Raw genomic sequence first — 13013 nt, forward strand, 5'->3', positions numbered from 1 at the left:
GCTTAACCAGCAGTAAGTGGAGTGGCTTTTGTATTCCAGCGACAGAAATACCGGGTGGTGCTCTCCAGCCAGAAATAAAAAAAAAAAAAAAAAAAAAAAAAAAAGGTATTTTAAATAGCTAAAAATAGCTAAAATCATTGTCCTTCTGCTTAAGGCAGCACATTTTCCTCTTATGTAATTAAAATTTTGACATGGCTTTGAGACACATACTTTGTGTCTCATGAAGGAAGGTTAGGAATAACAAACAACCAAAACCTTACCAGATATTCAGTAGACAGTGTTTCTGATTTAGCCCCATTAAGTGGAACCTGCAGAGTCACACAGGTTTTGACAAATGCTGTGACACAAAAAAGATGGTTCAAGTGTGATTTTCTTCCCAGCCAAGCTAGAACGGTTTTTCAAAACAGTCTAGAACTGAGCTACAAGAATTCAGATCTTCCAACTAGGCGACAGAATCCTCAATGCACTGACATAACTGGTCCCCAGACTGGGAGGAGAAACGTGCCACCCAGCAATTTATAGCTGCCGCTATGTCTCCAAGATAAATGCTAATGGGAAGTTCACTACAAAATCATTTCTTACATAAAACACATACCCACAACTGTTATACACAGCATACAGCCATGGTTACGCTTACAGCAATCTAAAACATAAAGCAGTATTGATTCAAATATATCTTCCAATTGCAAGGTTTAATTTTGGCTTCGGTTTTTCATGGCTTCCCACCGTGCAATAAGCCCCTTTTCTCAAATGTGAAAGGTCAGGTTTTGGTTTGAAGCAGGACAGTTCAAGGAATTTGAATTCACCAGAGTTCCATCAATTTCAGGTTACAAATTTCCACTAGAAAATATTTTTCCCTCCCTGATACGTGGTGACATTGTAGCCAAAGCACAGGAAATAAAAGAAATTAGTTTATCGGCCTCCCCCAGGCAGTATCTCAGACCCAGAACTAACATTTGGCAGACGGAAAACGGTTCCAATGTTACAAATAAAATAATTTTTTGTAGTTAACTTCCAAAGAGTACTGAATAACGCAGCCATCGCTCAAATCAGATCTACCTCTCTACAGAAAGAGCAGGCGGTGAGCTCCAGCAGCGTGAGAGGGGGCAGGCAGGGAGAAGGGTTCTTTAATCAAAAGGCTGGGAATAAAGAGATCCAAGTTAAATGTCCTTAGTGGCAACTCTTTTCATTGTAACTAATACCGTCTGGGTTCCACAGCTAGATCTAAATGCCTTTGGCTCTCCTAAGAGTTTAATTCAAGCATTTCACAAACTGAAGTCAATAAATACATTCTCAGTGACTTCCATCAGTTTTGGAACAAGCTTAGACTGCGCACACACACAACAGTAACACTCGTAGCAACACCCTGTACTTAGAAATTTATCCTCCATAAATTGGGAAGCACTTTGGCTGGCTGTTAAAAGCTTTAATCTACAAAATTACAGAAATTACTTTATTTACACAAGAGGATACCGAGGGAATAAACAGTTTGTTCAAGGTCACAGACGGAGTAAGTGCCAAGTGGAGCATTAGAAAACAAACCCAATGCGTTGCCCATCTTCAGCACAAGCTAAGTACATTAAAAAAAAATAAATTTCAGTTTTCTTCAGTTTCACATGGCTTAGAGTTAATTAAGAGGTAAATAAAATGAAAACAACCTTGAGAAGGTCAGAAATCTTCATGCCTGCTACCAACACAGAGGCAGTTTTATTCTGGCATTTTTTTGCTTCATTATCTTACTGCGTCTACTAATTCAGCAAGTCTAAGCAAGGCAGCTTCTTGACAGGCTCCTGCTAATGTGTCCACAGGACCTCTGGCAGATGCAAAGTGGCAGGCACTCAGAGTCAGCCAGCTTCGCGGAGCTGTTATAAATAGCTGTGAATTCTTCCTTTCGGATTGTGGATGTTCCATGTGCGATAACTCGGGAGCGTCCTTCCTCAACTGATGGCAACTGCCCTTGAAAGTCATTACTGCTTTATTTTGTGCTAAGGAATTATTTGGATCACCTCATCACCCCTCTTTATTTTGTGCTAAGGAATTATCTGGATCACCTCATCACCCCTCCCTCCCCCCAACGATTCATCTGGCTATTTTCACCCTAAGCGATCGATCACCAGCTGTTACAGGGTATAGAGGATCACTGACTGCTCTAAAATCTTCTGACATCTCTAGGAAGAAATTCTTGGCTGTGAGGGTGGTGAGCCCCTGGCCCAGGTTGCCCAGAGAAGCTGTGGCTGCCCCATCCCTGGACGGGTTCAAGGCCAGGCTGGATGGGGCTTGGAGCAACCTGGTGGTTGCTCCCAGGGCAGGGGGTGGCACTGGGTGGGCTTTAAGGTCCCTTCCAACCCAAACCACTCTGTGATCTTTAGGCCGTTGACAAGACTGCAGCCATCAGATGTGAAACCCAAAGTTTGGGCGAATGCATAGTGAAGCAGCGCTGCATTTTGGCCAAGTACTTACATTAAATCTATTGCTGCTTTTCTTGATTTTTGTGCTCGACAGGCTTAATCACAGCACTGGTATTTTCAACTTCTGCTTCTTTTAATCATCCCAAGCATTTAGTATAGGGTATGAAGGGAGAGAAAGAAATCCAAACAAAAGCCCCACCTCAAATACAAATCAACTTCCACCTTTTCCATCCAAAAAAAAAAGCTAGAAATCAGATTAAAGAAAACGAGAACTCAGAGTGACTAGTTACTTATCCAAAGCTAGCTGTAAATATTCTGAAAATTAAGGCTACATAGTAATGCAATGCAGAGAAAGTTCCCCTGGCAGTAAGGAAACAATGAAGATGAAGACATACATCTCTGTACATAGAATTTGCTTTTCAGCTGCAGCTCTGTGTAGTACCAAAATTCATTCATCAGCTCCACTACAGTCCTAACATCTATCAAGATTACAATGGTTTTTAGACGTGAAAAAACAAATACACAGTGTTAAGAACCAGCATATTCAAAACCAGACTCTATGAATTCCAACTTTGCAATTTCTCTGCTCTAGGGCTTGGACCAGTAAGACTGGAAACTGCAGACTATGTTGCAAATGGAAGCATTAAATGGGTTTTAAAAGAAAAATTCTGTCTCCACCATTGCACTGCCCTAGGACACCAACAACCTATGCTGTGCTCACCCACAGCTGGTTTAGAAACAACAGAGCTTCATTGGAAATCACCATTTAACCCCAAAGATCCTCTGGACAAGTAAGTTTTTTCATCCTTTTCCCCCCTTAGTGCTGAATTGCTCCCCAAAGTTAACTGGGCCAAGCTCCCGTTTCACAGTTACCTGACAGCGTGGGTGACACAGCTGTAGTAACGCACACGCAGCCCCCATACTTCTTCCCCTCCACACCTGGTGCTCCACAGCTGGCTCCACAAGTTGGGATCCACTGACAGTGGGAAAAGGAATCTCTTTGCCTTTCGGCAGGGCTGGAATCAAATGGCTTCTCTTCACATTTAGGCTCTCTGCTGCTTTAGGATGGTTAATCGGGAAATGCCTTCCTCTTCTTTTTCAAATATAAAATCTGATTTCTTTTTTAAATGAAAAATGACATTTGTCATTTTCATTCGATGAGAAAAGTACAGCTTTTGGGGTTTTTTCCGCAAAAAGCCTAACAGCATCACAGTCTGAATTCAGCAAATGAAAACCTGTAGGTTATGTTTCTTCTGCCATTTTTAAATTAAAGGGGTTTTTGCATTATAGATTAACTTTGAAAGTAGTTTACATATACATTCAGTCTAGAACCAATGTATTTATGAAGGCATCAGAAAGGCACAGTACCACATTTCCAAGAAAATGAATACAGACTCCAACTCTTCCCGCTAAACACGCACATGCTTCTACATCATTATGTACCTACAATGCATCAAACAGAACCATTCTGCTAATAAACTCTTCCCTATCTGAAATTTGTTTTCATTCAGAAAGCAATTTATTTAAAAAAAAAGTGATCCATGACCTGAAAAAATAAAATTTATCTAATGTATAAGGCTTTTCTACACAGTTTCTATATAAGTTATGTGCAAAAAGGACTCCAATAAAGAAAGTAAAGGTGGTGACACAAATTAGAGTCAACATTTCTACAGGAAATAATGAGCTTTACTTCACTTTTCTCAATGATCTTTCCCCAAAAGCTGCTCAGACTATAAGAACAGACCTAGTCAACCCATTAATGCCAAATGCTGGCATTTCTTTTACTGGAAAATGAAGCAGTCTTCACTTTGAACAGAAACAAGATATATCATCAGTCTGTTTTAGCCTAGATAGTGAGATTCTTCACTTAAATATTCAGAAATAGATGGATTGGGGCAGGGGAAGAGGTTCAGGTAACACAAAACTACCATGTTTTCAAATTCATTAAAACAATATCACAGCCATCGATGCATTTAATATGCGCAACAGGTTTCAGGATATAAAATGTAATGAAAAAATAAACCATGCTGCTCTCCTACCGCCCTGTAATAGCACAATCCCTCTGCCAGTGCAATTTAGTGTGTCCATTACTTAGCCACGCAACGTCAAAAGAAAATACGCAATGGAAATCAATAATCTTCACATTAAAAAATAATAAAAGGAACCTTAGATTAATGGCAACTAATTTGATATCCACAGACAAAACTCCCCACACAAAGGCAGAATTAATTGCACTTCTACTTCTGCCCACCTGATTCCAGGTGAGAGGGGCAGGCAGAGGATGTCATCCCTGTCATCTTCTGAGCACCTCACCACGTCTGTGAAGGATCCAGGGAAGGTGGCGTGAAGTGAAGAAGGGCTGCCCTCGACACTGGCTACTTAAAAAGAACCACAGCTCCACTGACTTCCATGGGCGTTATCAGACCCAACAGCGGTGGAAGAAAACAGCAGTGTTTGGCTCTAAGCCTCGCATTTGATGAGCAAATTTCATACTTCAAGCGAAAGGCGGAGATGGGCGCTTATAATGAAAAAAAGGGCAAATTAAAAATTGACAAATTCCACTGAACAACTGGTTACCGCAACCTCCTGGCTTCTACCCTGAAACCTATTTGCTTTGCTACAGGCTCATGTCTCAAACTTGTCACACACTCATGTACAAAACTTGGCATTTAACACACAAACCAAAAATGGGTTCTTTAGCTTTAACGAATCACTGAAGAAGGCTGGAACCAGACGCAAATCATAAGGAAGAGAGCTTGAAAGTCTCTTCTGTTGCTCTCTGGAGGTTCTCACTGTGCTGTCACATAGTGTCACCTTGTGCTTTTAGGGTATAAACTCAGAGCTAATGAGACAGAAGCAAAGGTCATCTTTCCTAAGACAGGATTTCTTAAATACAACAAGTTCAATCTGTCAAACCTTTTTGCAAAATATAAACTGGGTACCTATATAGGATTAGTTAGCCCCATCTTGCGCACTCAGTCGTTACGCCACGAGAAACACGTGCTCGCTACTGTATATAAGAAAGACCGTCCTTTTAGAAATTGCACCTTTAAATAGTTTTCCATTGAAGATTTCTTAATGGACCCAATGAGAAGTGGCTGCACTGCAGCACTTACTCGTCTCTTGATTTTCCATTTCATGCTTTCAGCACTCTGCACTTGTGCAAGTCCCTTTTCTAGGGCCCAGTTCTAAAGTCAGTCTGACTCCTAAAAGCCTTGATTTAAAGCGATCAAATAATGCCCAATTTCAAACCAATGCTCGAGTACTTTTTAAAAATGTTGCCTTATACTGACCTATACTTGACTTTTTAGCAGAGTTCTTAGAGGTGCTGTACTTAGAAAAAAGGGTTTAATGCTCAGAGCAAACATTTACATATTAGGCAGTATTCGTGCAAAAACTATTTCAAAGCCAAGAAATCAAGCAAAGAATGCAAGATGAGAAGTAACTGATTAACAGTTTTGTAACTATCGTGTATGTTGAATTAAACTGGATTATGGCTTCTCTCTCCCTTTTAAAATATTAATGCTTTTCACACTGCTGCATACCATGCTAACGTATCTCGCAGAAAAGGCAATGTTCCCCAGATAATCTTCCCTGCATATCATCTACCCTTTGAAACACTTGTACTCCATCAAACAAGGATCTGGGAGCATTAATCGTCAAGGCACCCAGTCTACTGCTCTCAGAGGCTGTGCTTCCTACAGCTCAGAAACTGCAAATCTGAAGATTACCAATAACAGTACTAGCACATTCAGGGTTTCCCTTCTTTAAAAGTCTATTTTCAGAAAACGAATAACCTCCAGCATTGCAGATAAATAATTGAAAATAATTGAAATAATTGAAAAACTTATTGGCAGTGTTTCAGGACGCTTCCATGACTTCATGCAACAGCTTGTGATTTTACAACTAAGCTAAAGAATATGAAGAACCCTGCGGGCTTACGAGGCCTTCAATTACTGTAACAGAAATAATGAGCCTTGCACTTGGAAAACTAAGGGCATTAATTATTTATCTTTCAGAATATATCTATCCCCACCACTAAAACGTACATATAAAGTTAGTATTTCCAAGCGGTTCTGCAGAGAGTATTTCAGTTTCCTGATGAAGAGAAAATGCTGAACTGTTTAGACCCATTCCTTCTACTCAGAGAATATTCATTTTAGATGCAGTCATTAACTAACTATTGATACTTTTTTCACCCTTTTTCTTTGCAGCAGCCAATGAACACAAGTTCCTGTACACTCTCCAGCTTGTACTTACCCTCAGTTCAACTTCTTTGCCAAGTAAGTCATACAGAGTTGCTCCTTTGGAGGTGATTTCGGAAGCAAGCTGTCTCGCTGCCTTCAAGTCAGCAATCTAGAAACACAGAAACAGCACTCAATAGCAAAAGAGAATCCCCAGGATCCCCAAAAAAATCCACAACAGGTTTTTTCCCCCCATTTTGATGTTAAAATTGCAGCACAGTGGCCAAAACTCTGCTATAGTATTGAAGAGGTTGTCCACCGGAATCAGAGTGAGCCTGTCTCTTAGCTTTAAAATGGTTTAGATGAGGCCCCATCTAGACCCAGGCTTCTGGGTGAAACCCAATCACTTTAGGCCAACCAAAAAACCTTCTCAAAGCTGTGACTCAGCCGGTTGTTGGTTCAAGCGCTGCCCAGGCCAAAGGGAAACATCATCTTTTTCATATGCAAAAGTAAAAAGTATATATATACCGTAAGGAACGTGACTAGCACATTGCATAGCTAATAAATATTAATATAAATATTGATCATCGACAAGTGTTTTTTTATTATTTCTACAGGTGCTTTCTTCAGAGGGGCACACCAGACGTACAGAGAGGAAAAATCACCTATGGTTCTGCCCTTTTTTCAAGAATGGTAGTACTATTGCCTAACAAGCAGGCATGACATAGTATAGCTATAAAAAAAATTGAAGACTAAAAATATCAGAATATAGAAGAGTGCTAAAACTAACAAAAAGAAGTAACAGGAGTTCCTCTTATTTAACAAAGTGTTGGGGTTTTTTTAATGATGACGGTGTTTATTTTAAGGGCTTGAACAGCTTTGATGTCTGTTAGGGTACCATGGGGATTTCCCTTTTCTTCGGTGAAAATGGGCTCAAAAAAGACCTTTCGGTCCGTATTTTGCAAACTCCTCCGGTTGCAAAAGGTTAGTAGAGAGAAAGTAGTCTTTATTCTGGCCTACTCCAACATTTCTACGATTTCAACAGCAGTCCACATCAAAGATAACCACGTTTGCGCCACTGGTGCCTTTTATTATGCTTTTGGTTGAGAATTCACAGAGATTAAAGCAAATCATAGCCTATAACCTTGACTACAGAAAGTATGAGTTAAAACCATAGCCAGTCCCTTGTGAAAACATTCCCTACTTAAGTTTCAGAGAGAAAATGGATTTGTTTTTCCTAAGTTAACGCAAAACCCCTGCCCAAAACAAGAGTAAAGTTTTCCTTACTTTTGAGCCAAGATCGAACTTGAACTTGCTGCTGTCTTCCTCACTCAGGTCTGCGCGTTCCACTCCCTTGGTATTCATAGCCCCATAAAGCACAGAGGTGATCTTTAGCAGTTCCTTCACCGCGTAGCCATCTGCCTGGTAAAGCTTCTTAGTGTTGAGCTTTATGTGAGCTTTGGTAGCCTTTGGGAAGAAAGAATGGATTCATCGTGTCACAAAGAACAAAATCCTCATTTACCTCTTCACACTTCACTCGAAAGCTCTTTCTGGGGCCACCATGCTCTGCTTTACAGAAATAAACCTTCCTGTTTGGAGACACAAGTTTGCCTCACCATATTACTGATGTTTCTAGAAGAAATTTTTCTGAAACATGTGCACTTTCTGCACATCAGAACATTTGCAGATAATTGCCACAATGAAAAAATTCAAACTATCCATTAATTCTTCCCTGCATGACGATCAGCAAAAACCCTGTGCACCACTTACATTCCACTTAAACTTAATTTGAATTTAAGTGCTGCCCAGGTCTTGTGATGATGCTGCAGAGAGGTAAATTTCACCCTTAATGAGTTACAAGAATAAGATCAATTATCCTAATTTAACTGTCTTCTCTTTCAGCACTACCTTCAGAATATTTTATTGTTTCTCTCAATTTTTCTTCCCTGCTATGGTATTGGTGATTTTATTCCCTTGTCTTCCATCTCTGAAAAGTACAGACAGACCAGTAAGGAAAAAACCATTAAAAATTATAATATTATCTTTTTATACTTCAAAATAATAAAGGGGGAAAATGAGGATAATAGAAGTGATACATCTGTCACAGAAAGGACACAATTGTTGTTCTTGAAATTCCTGCCAAGATTATATCCTAAACGAAGAGCCACAAGGAACCAACACCAAAGTTTAGGTAAAATTTGGAGGCACTTTTCCTGACGACACGACTAAAGAAGCAAGCAAACAAAAACTGTCCATGAATCGGTTATGAATACAAAAACTAAGCATCCAAATGACTTAACATCATCTTTTCAGTATCTTTTTAAGATGAAACGTCTACCAAAATGTTTATCCTTTGGGAATATTGTGTGGCAGAGAGAATCCATCCACGATTCACTGGTGGTATCACACAACTTTGGTATTATGGTGTTTCCGTAAGCAATTCACACCCGCCAGGGCTCTGACTGCAAGTCCTGCAACCTGGGGTAAAAGACTCCAACATTTAAATGGTCAGTACAGGTTTTGCCTGCTCTCCACTGAATAACTGACTGACTGCAGCAAAACTCCCTGTGAAACTAAAGAAAAGAAGGACCACATCTCAAACCACAGATTTAGCTCCAACTTTTCAAAGGACAAAGGAAACAAAGCAAATAGTCGTTGGCCCACGTTTCTTCATACGCATCTTGTCAAACTTTGTGACTTTACAATCAGGTTTCCATTTCCAAGAAATGTTTACCTTTTGCCTCTCGCATCCCAAAAATCTCAACCCAGCAGAGAAAAGTGACTCTACATCTGCTTCCTGCAGGCAGCAACTCGGCTGAAAAGTGAAGGCAAAACTTCCAGAACAGGTTATGATGTTGTACACCCTGTGTCGGGGGAATACGAGACTTAATGGCAAAAAAACCCCTAGTGGCTTTTGAGAATTTTGACCAGTGTGACCTCAAACAAGCCAATACACAAAGTGGAAAGCCTGGTATGTTTTCCTTCCTTCCCTTTCAGTAGAAGGAATCTAACAAACTAATCATAGAAATAGTAGGTATTAAATTTTAAGAGAAGCAAGTCATTAAATTGACAGAATCTGTTAAACATCTCCTACACAAAGACGACTAGTGCACCACATCATAAAGGAGGTTGTTAAAGACAGGAATTCCAATTTCAGTGCCTTTCAACCCCAAGAAAGAAAAATCAATATGTAGTAAAAGGAAAAAACAATGTTTTTTTCACTCAAAGACTAGTTAAAAAGAGGAAAAAATACACAGACAAGTACATATATTTTTCAGATTGGCAGAATGACACTGTTTACTCAGGAATGTAACTTCATGTTTGGAAAGCTTGAGACAGTCCCTGATTTTATAACAACTCTAAGTAGATTTAAAGTATCATTAAAAGTCACCTCCATCTATTCTGAAGATCGGATTATTACCATGCAATAGAAAAGAGAAACAGAAATACACTGCAAGAATGGCATCAGCAGCCGGAAAGTTTGCTTTACTTTAAAATCTGCTTTATTATTATCACAGAACCAAATTTTGACAGCGTGATGGAAATGCAGAAACAGCCCAGGGAAGAACCAGAACTCCCAGCTGGGTGGTCCGGCAGAGTCCTGGTCTTTAGCCTGTCTAGCCCAAACATTTTGCATTCTTTCCTGCACAATGGCACATTCTCGATAGGAAGAATGAGGATTGCTCTTATGTCGCCATCTCGTTTAATGCTTAGGATAGTCTCCTGGGTACTCTCTGGGTCTAAATCTCCACAGGCTGAAATGGGAATTGAACGCGTGATGCTTCCTGGAAAGCACTCAGGATGATTATGAGCAGAAATTGCGTCAATCTCTTCTCCCATCACGTTTTAAAAAACAAATATGTCTACCTTTTGCAAAAAGTTTGGTACCTTGGTTTGCTAAGTATGTTTTCATGAATGTGTTGCGATGAGACTAAACCCATCAGAAGCTTTTTGCTGCACTCTACCTCAAATTTGGATCCAAGTGGGCTCGGGCAGGAGCCAGGTATTGAGCCACACAGACTAGGACACTTCTAGGTGGACAAATGATTAAAAACCCACGTAGAACAACCCTGCAGACACTTTAGGAACTGTTGGGTCTGAAAAGGAGACATTTGGCGAGCTCTCAAACTACCAGTAACACGGAGCAATGCATAATTTGTGTAAAAAATTAACACATCTTTACTCCTTGTTCAGTAAAAGAGAGCAATACTCTCGTTATATTTCCTGATGATTAATCTATCCTGATATTCTCTTCTGAGACAAATCCACCTCCATCAAATTTCACATCTGGCTATGGACGCATAAAGCTATTCGCTTCTGGAGAAGATAACTGTGGGTTCCACAGACAGTGAATTATTAAGAAAACTTCTACAAGCTTTTCTCATTCTGAAAATGCTGAATACCTACAATAATCCCCATATTATCTTGCACTATTAACTGAGAATAAGTACAGGACGATGAAAGAAATTTCCATTCATTTCATTTTCTGAATCATATTACATAATTCTTCAAAACCCTTGGGATTTCTTACATGAAATCAGTTATTAAGAGGAAAATGTACGCATAATATTATTTCTGCTACCATACTTGTCCTTTTAAAACATGCTTGATTTGGAGGGAGGAAATCCCTCCAAACAAAATAGATCTGTTCATTACAGATTCCTATGATGCTCCAGGGCTCAAAAGTGCATTCTGATATGTACGGAAGCGTATCATGCTTTGAACATTGTAAAATTAAGAAATTTTATGGTGGACGTCATCACAAATCTGAAGGGAAAAGCTGGCTTGGTTAGAATGTCATTTTAATATATTTTAAAAATTAAAAAAGTATTATAAGAATTTAATTTTTGGAATTAGCATAAAGACTTCCATTGCTTCCAGACCCACCCGCAGCCCTATTAAGTTTTTTCGACCTGATTAAGAGTGCTCATGTGTCATAACAGCAAAGGCTCATGCTGCATGAAAATAACAGGAATGATGATACGAAGGACAATGTTATTTTATTCCACGAGACTAAAAAAGTTGATGGCCCAATTCAAGTATGCTCATGTATAATGCGATAAAAGATTTGATCTGAGAAAAATATGGCTCAATCTAGTGAGAAGGCTCAGAATACCGATCTACGATTCTATATCATAATGAAAACATCAGAAGTTATGACTGTTCAAGCACACAAAAGAATCAGTCATCCCGATTCCGGCCCATTCAAGTTTATAACAGCACAAGACACACAATACAGCATAAGAACACAATACATACTCAGCCACCCATTGCAAGGAAATTGTAAGGGTTTTAGAGGGAAAGCATTTAAGCCAATATGGAACCAGTATTTCGATGTGCTTAAGCACGACTCCTGAGGCAGGCTTACCATGAACTGAGCCACCGCCTTAATGAAGAAAACTCGGTCCTGTTCTGTCTCCACATCAGGAGGAATATCAGCCTGAGGTTCATACCTGTGGAAAGAGGCACGCATAGAGTCTGACAAGAAATATATGCACAATATTAACGAGACTGGTTCACTTGTGAGGCAAAAATCAAACATGCATATAACAGGTTTGTGTACAAACTGCAAGAGCTGTAAAACCTGAGACGCTTCTCCAGAAGGAATTGTTACTGTGAGGTCCTGAATACATCTTTTCAGTTTTGCAAAGGAGCAAAATTTAGCTGGTTCAATCCAGTCTGTGAAATACTTATTTTCAGAAGTAATTTACTACTTAAATCCCAAGCTGCCTATATAAATCAAACTAAACTGAATCATATGTGGCTCCACAATTTAAAACACCAAGCATATGACCAAGTTAATAATCTCAGCCTTTCCGGTGGTATGTTAAAATGACTTGTATTGGACTACTATTGTTGGTAATAACAAAAGCAGCCACTTGTCCTTTAAAATGTTACCAGACCTTTCCACTCTGTCAAAACACACACAAAAAGTTCACACTCACAGACATAATTTCAAACACATTACTTTCAAAAGTAAACAAAATTTACAAAAATGTAAACTGAAAGACTGTGAAATGCTTTTAAAAAAACCACCAGTAAAATACAGAAACTTCTAGAAGTCACCAGCCTACAGGAACCAGAGAAGAAAAAAGTTCCCAGAATCTTCTACAAAGCTTTGAGATTTTCAACATTCAGGCAAAAAAGCCTGAAATCTTTGCTTTCACATCACATCTGGAATTAAGAGAAAGCCAAACGCAAAGTAGCTTCTCTGCTTTAAAGCATATTTAAAAGGCTTCTAGAAGCTGGAAAAGCTGTCTGTGTCAAATATAAGCGTGACCCGTAACAGAAAAGGATGTCGGTGCTCCATTGCTATTTGGTCTGAAAGCAAAGCACTTCTCTATTAGACATAAGGCTCCCAGTAACAACGCAGAAGTTTAAGCTTTTAAAAGTGTTCAGGTTCACTAGAGAAGCACATTTT

At 39.4% G+C, this 13013-nt stretch overlaps 1 protein-coding gene across 4 annotated transcripts in view; it reads right to left on the reverse strand.

Moving 5' to 3' along the window:
* The window catches only part of CLUAP1 (clusterin associated protein 1), a 75249-nt gene that overhangs the window by 60163 nt on the left and 2073 nt on the right, over positions 1 to 13013 (reverse strand). For all 4 annotated transcript variants that reach the window (XM_054211080.1, XM_054211082.1, XM_054211081.1 and 1 more), the window contains exons 3-5: positions 11961 to 12045; positions 7880 to 8059; positions 6669 to 6764 (exon numbers count right to left, since the gene is read on the reverse strand). In XM_054211080.1, the coding sequence (XP_054067055.1) occupies positions 6669 to 6764; positions 7880 to 8059; positions 11961 to 12045 (361 nt within the window). The remainder of the gene's footprint in view (positions 1 to 6668; positions 6765 to 7879; positions 8060 to 11960; positions 12046 to 13013) is intronic.

This window comes from Rissa tridactyla, chromosome 8 (assembly GCF_028500815.1).
Source record: "Rissa tridactyla isolate bRisTri1 chromosome 8, bRisTri1.patW.cur.20221130, whole genome shotgun sequence".
Taxonomy (NCBI): Eukaryota; Metazoa; Chordata; class Aves; order Charadriiformes; family Laridae; genus Rissa; species Rissa tridactyla.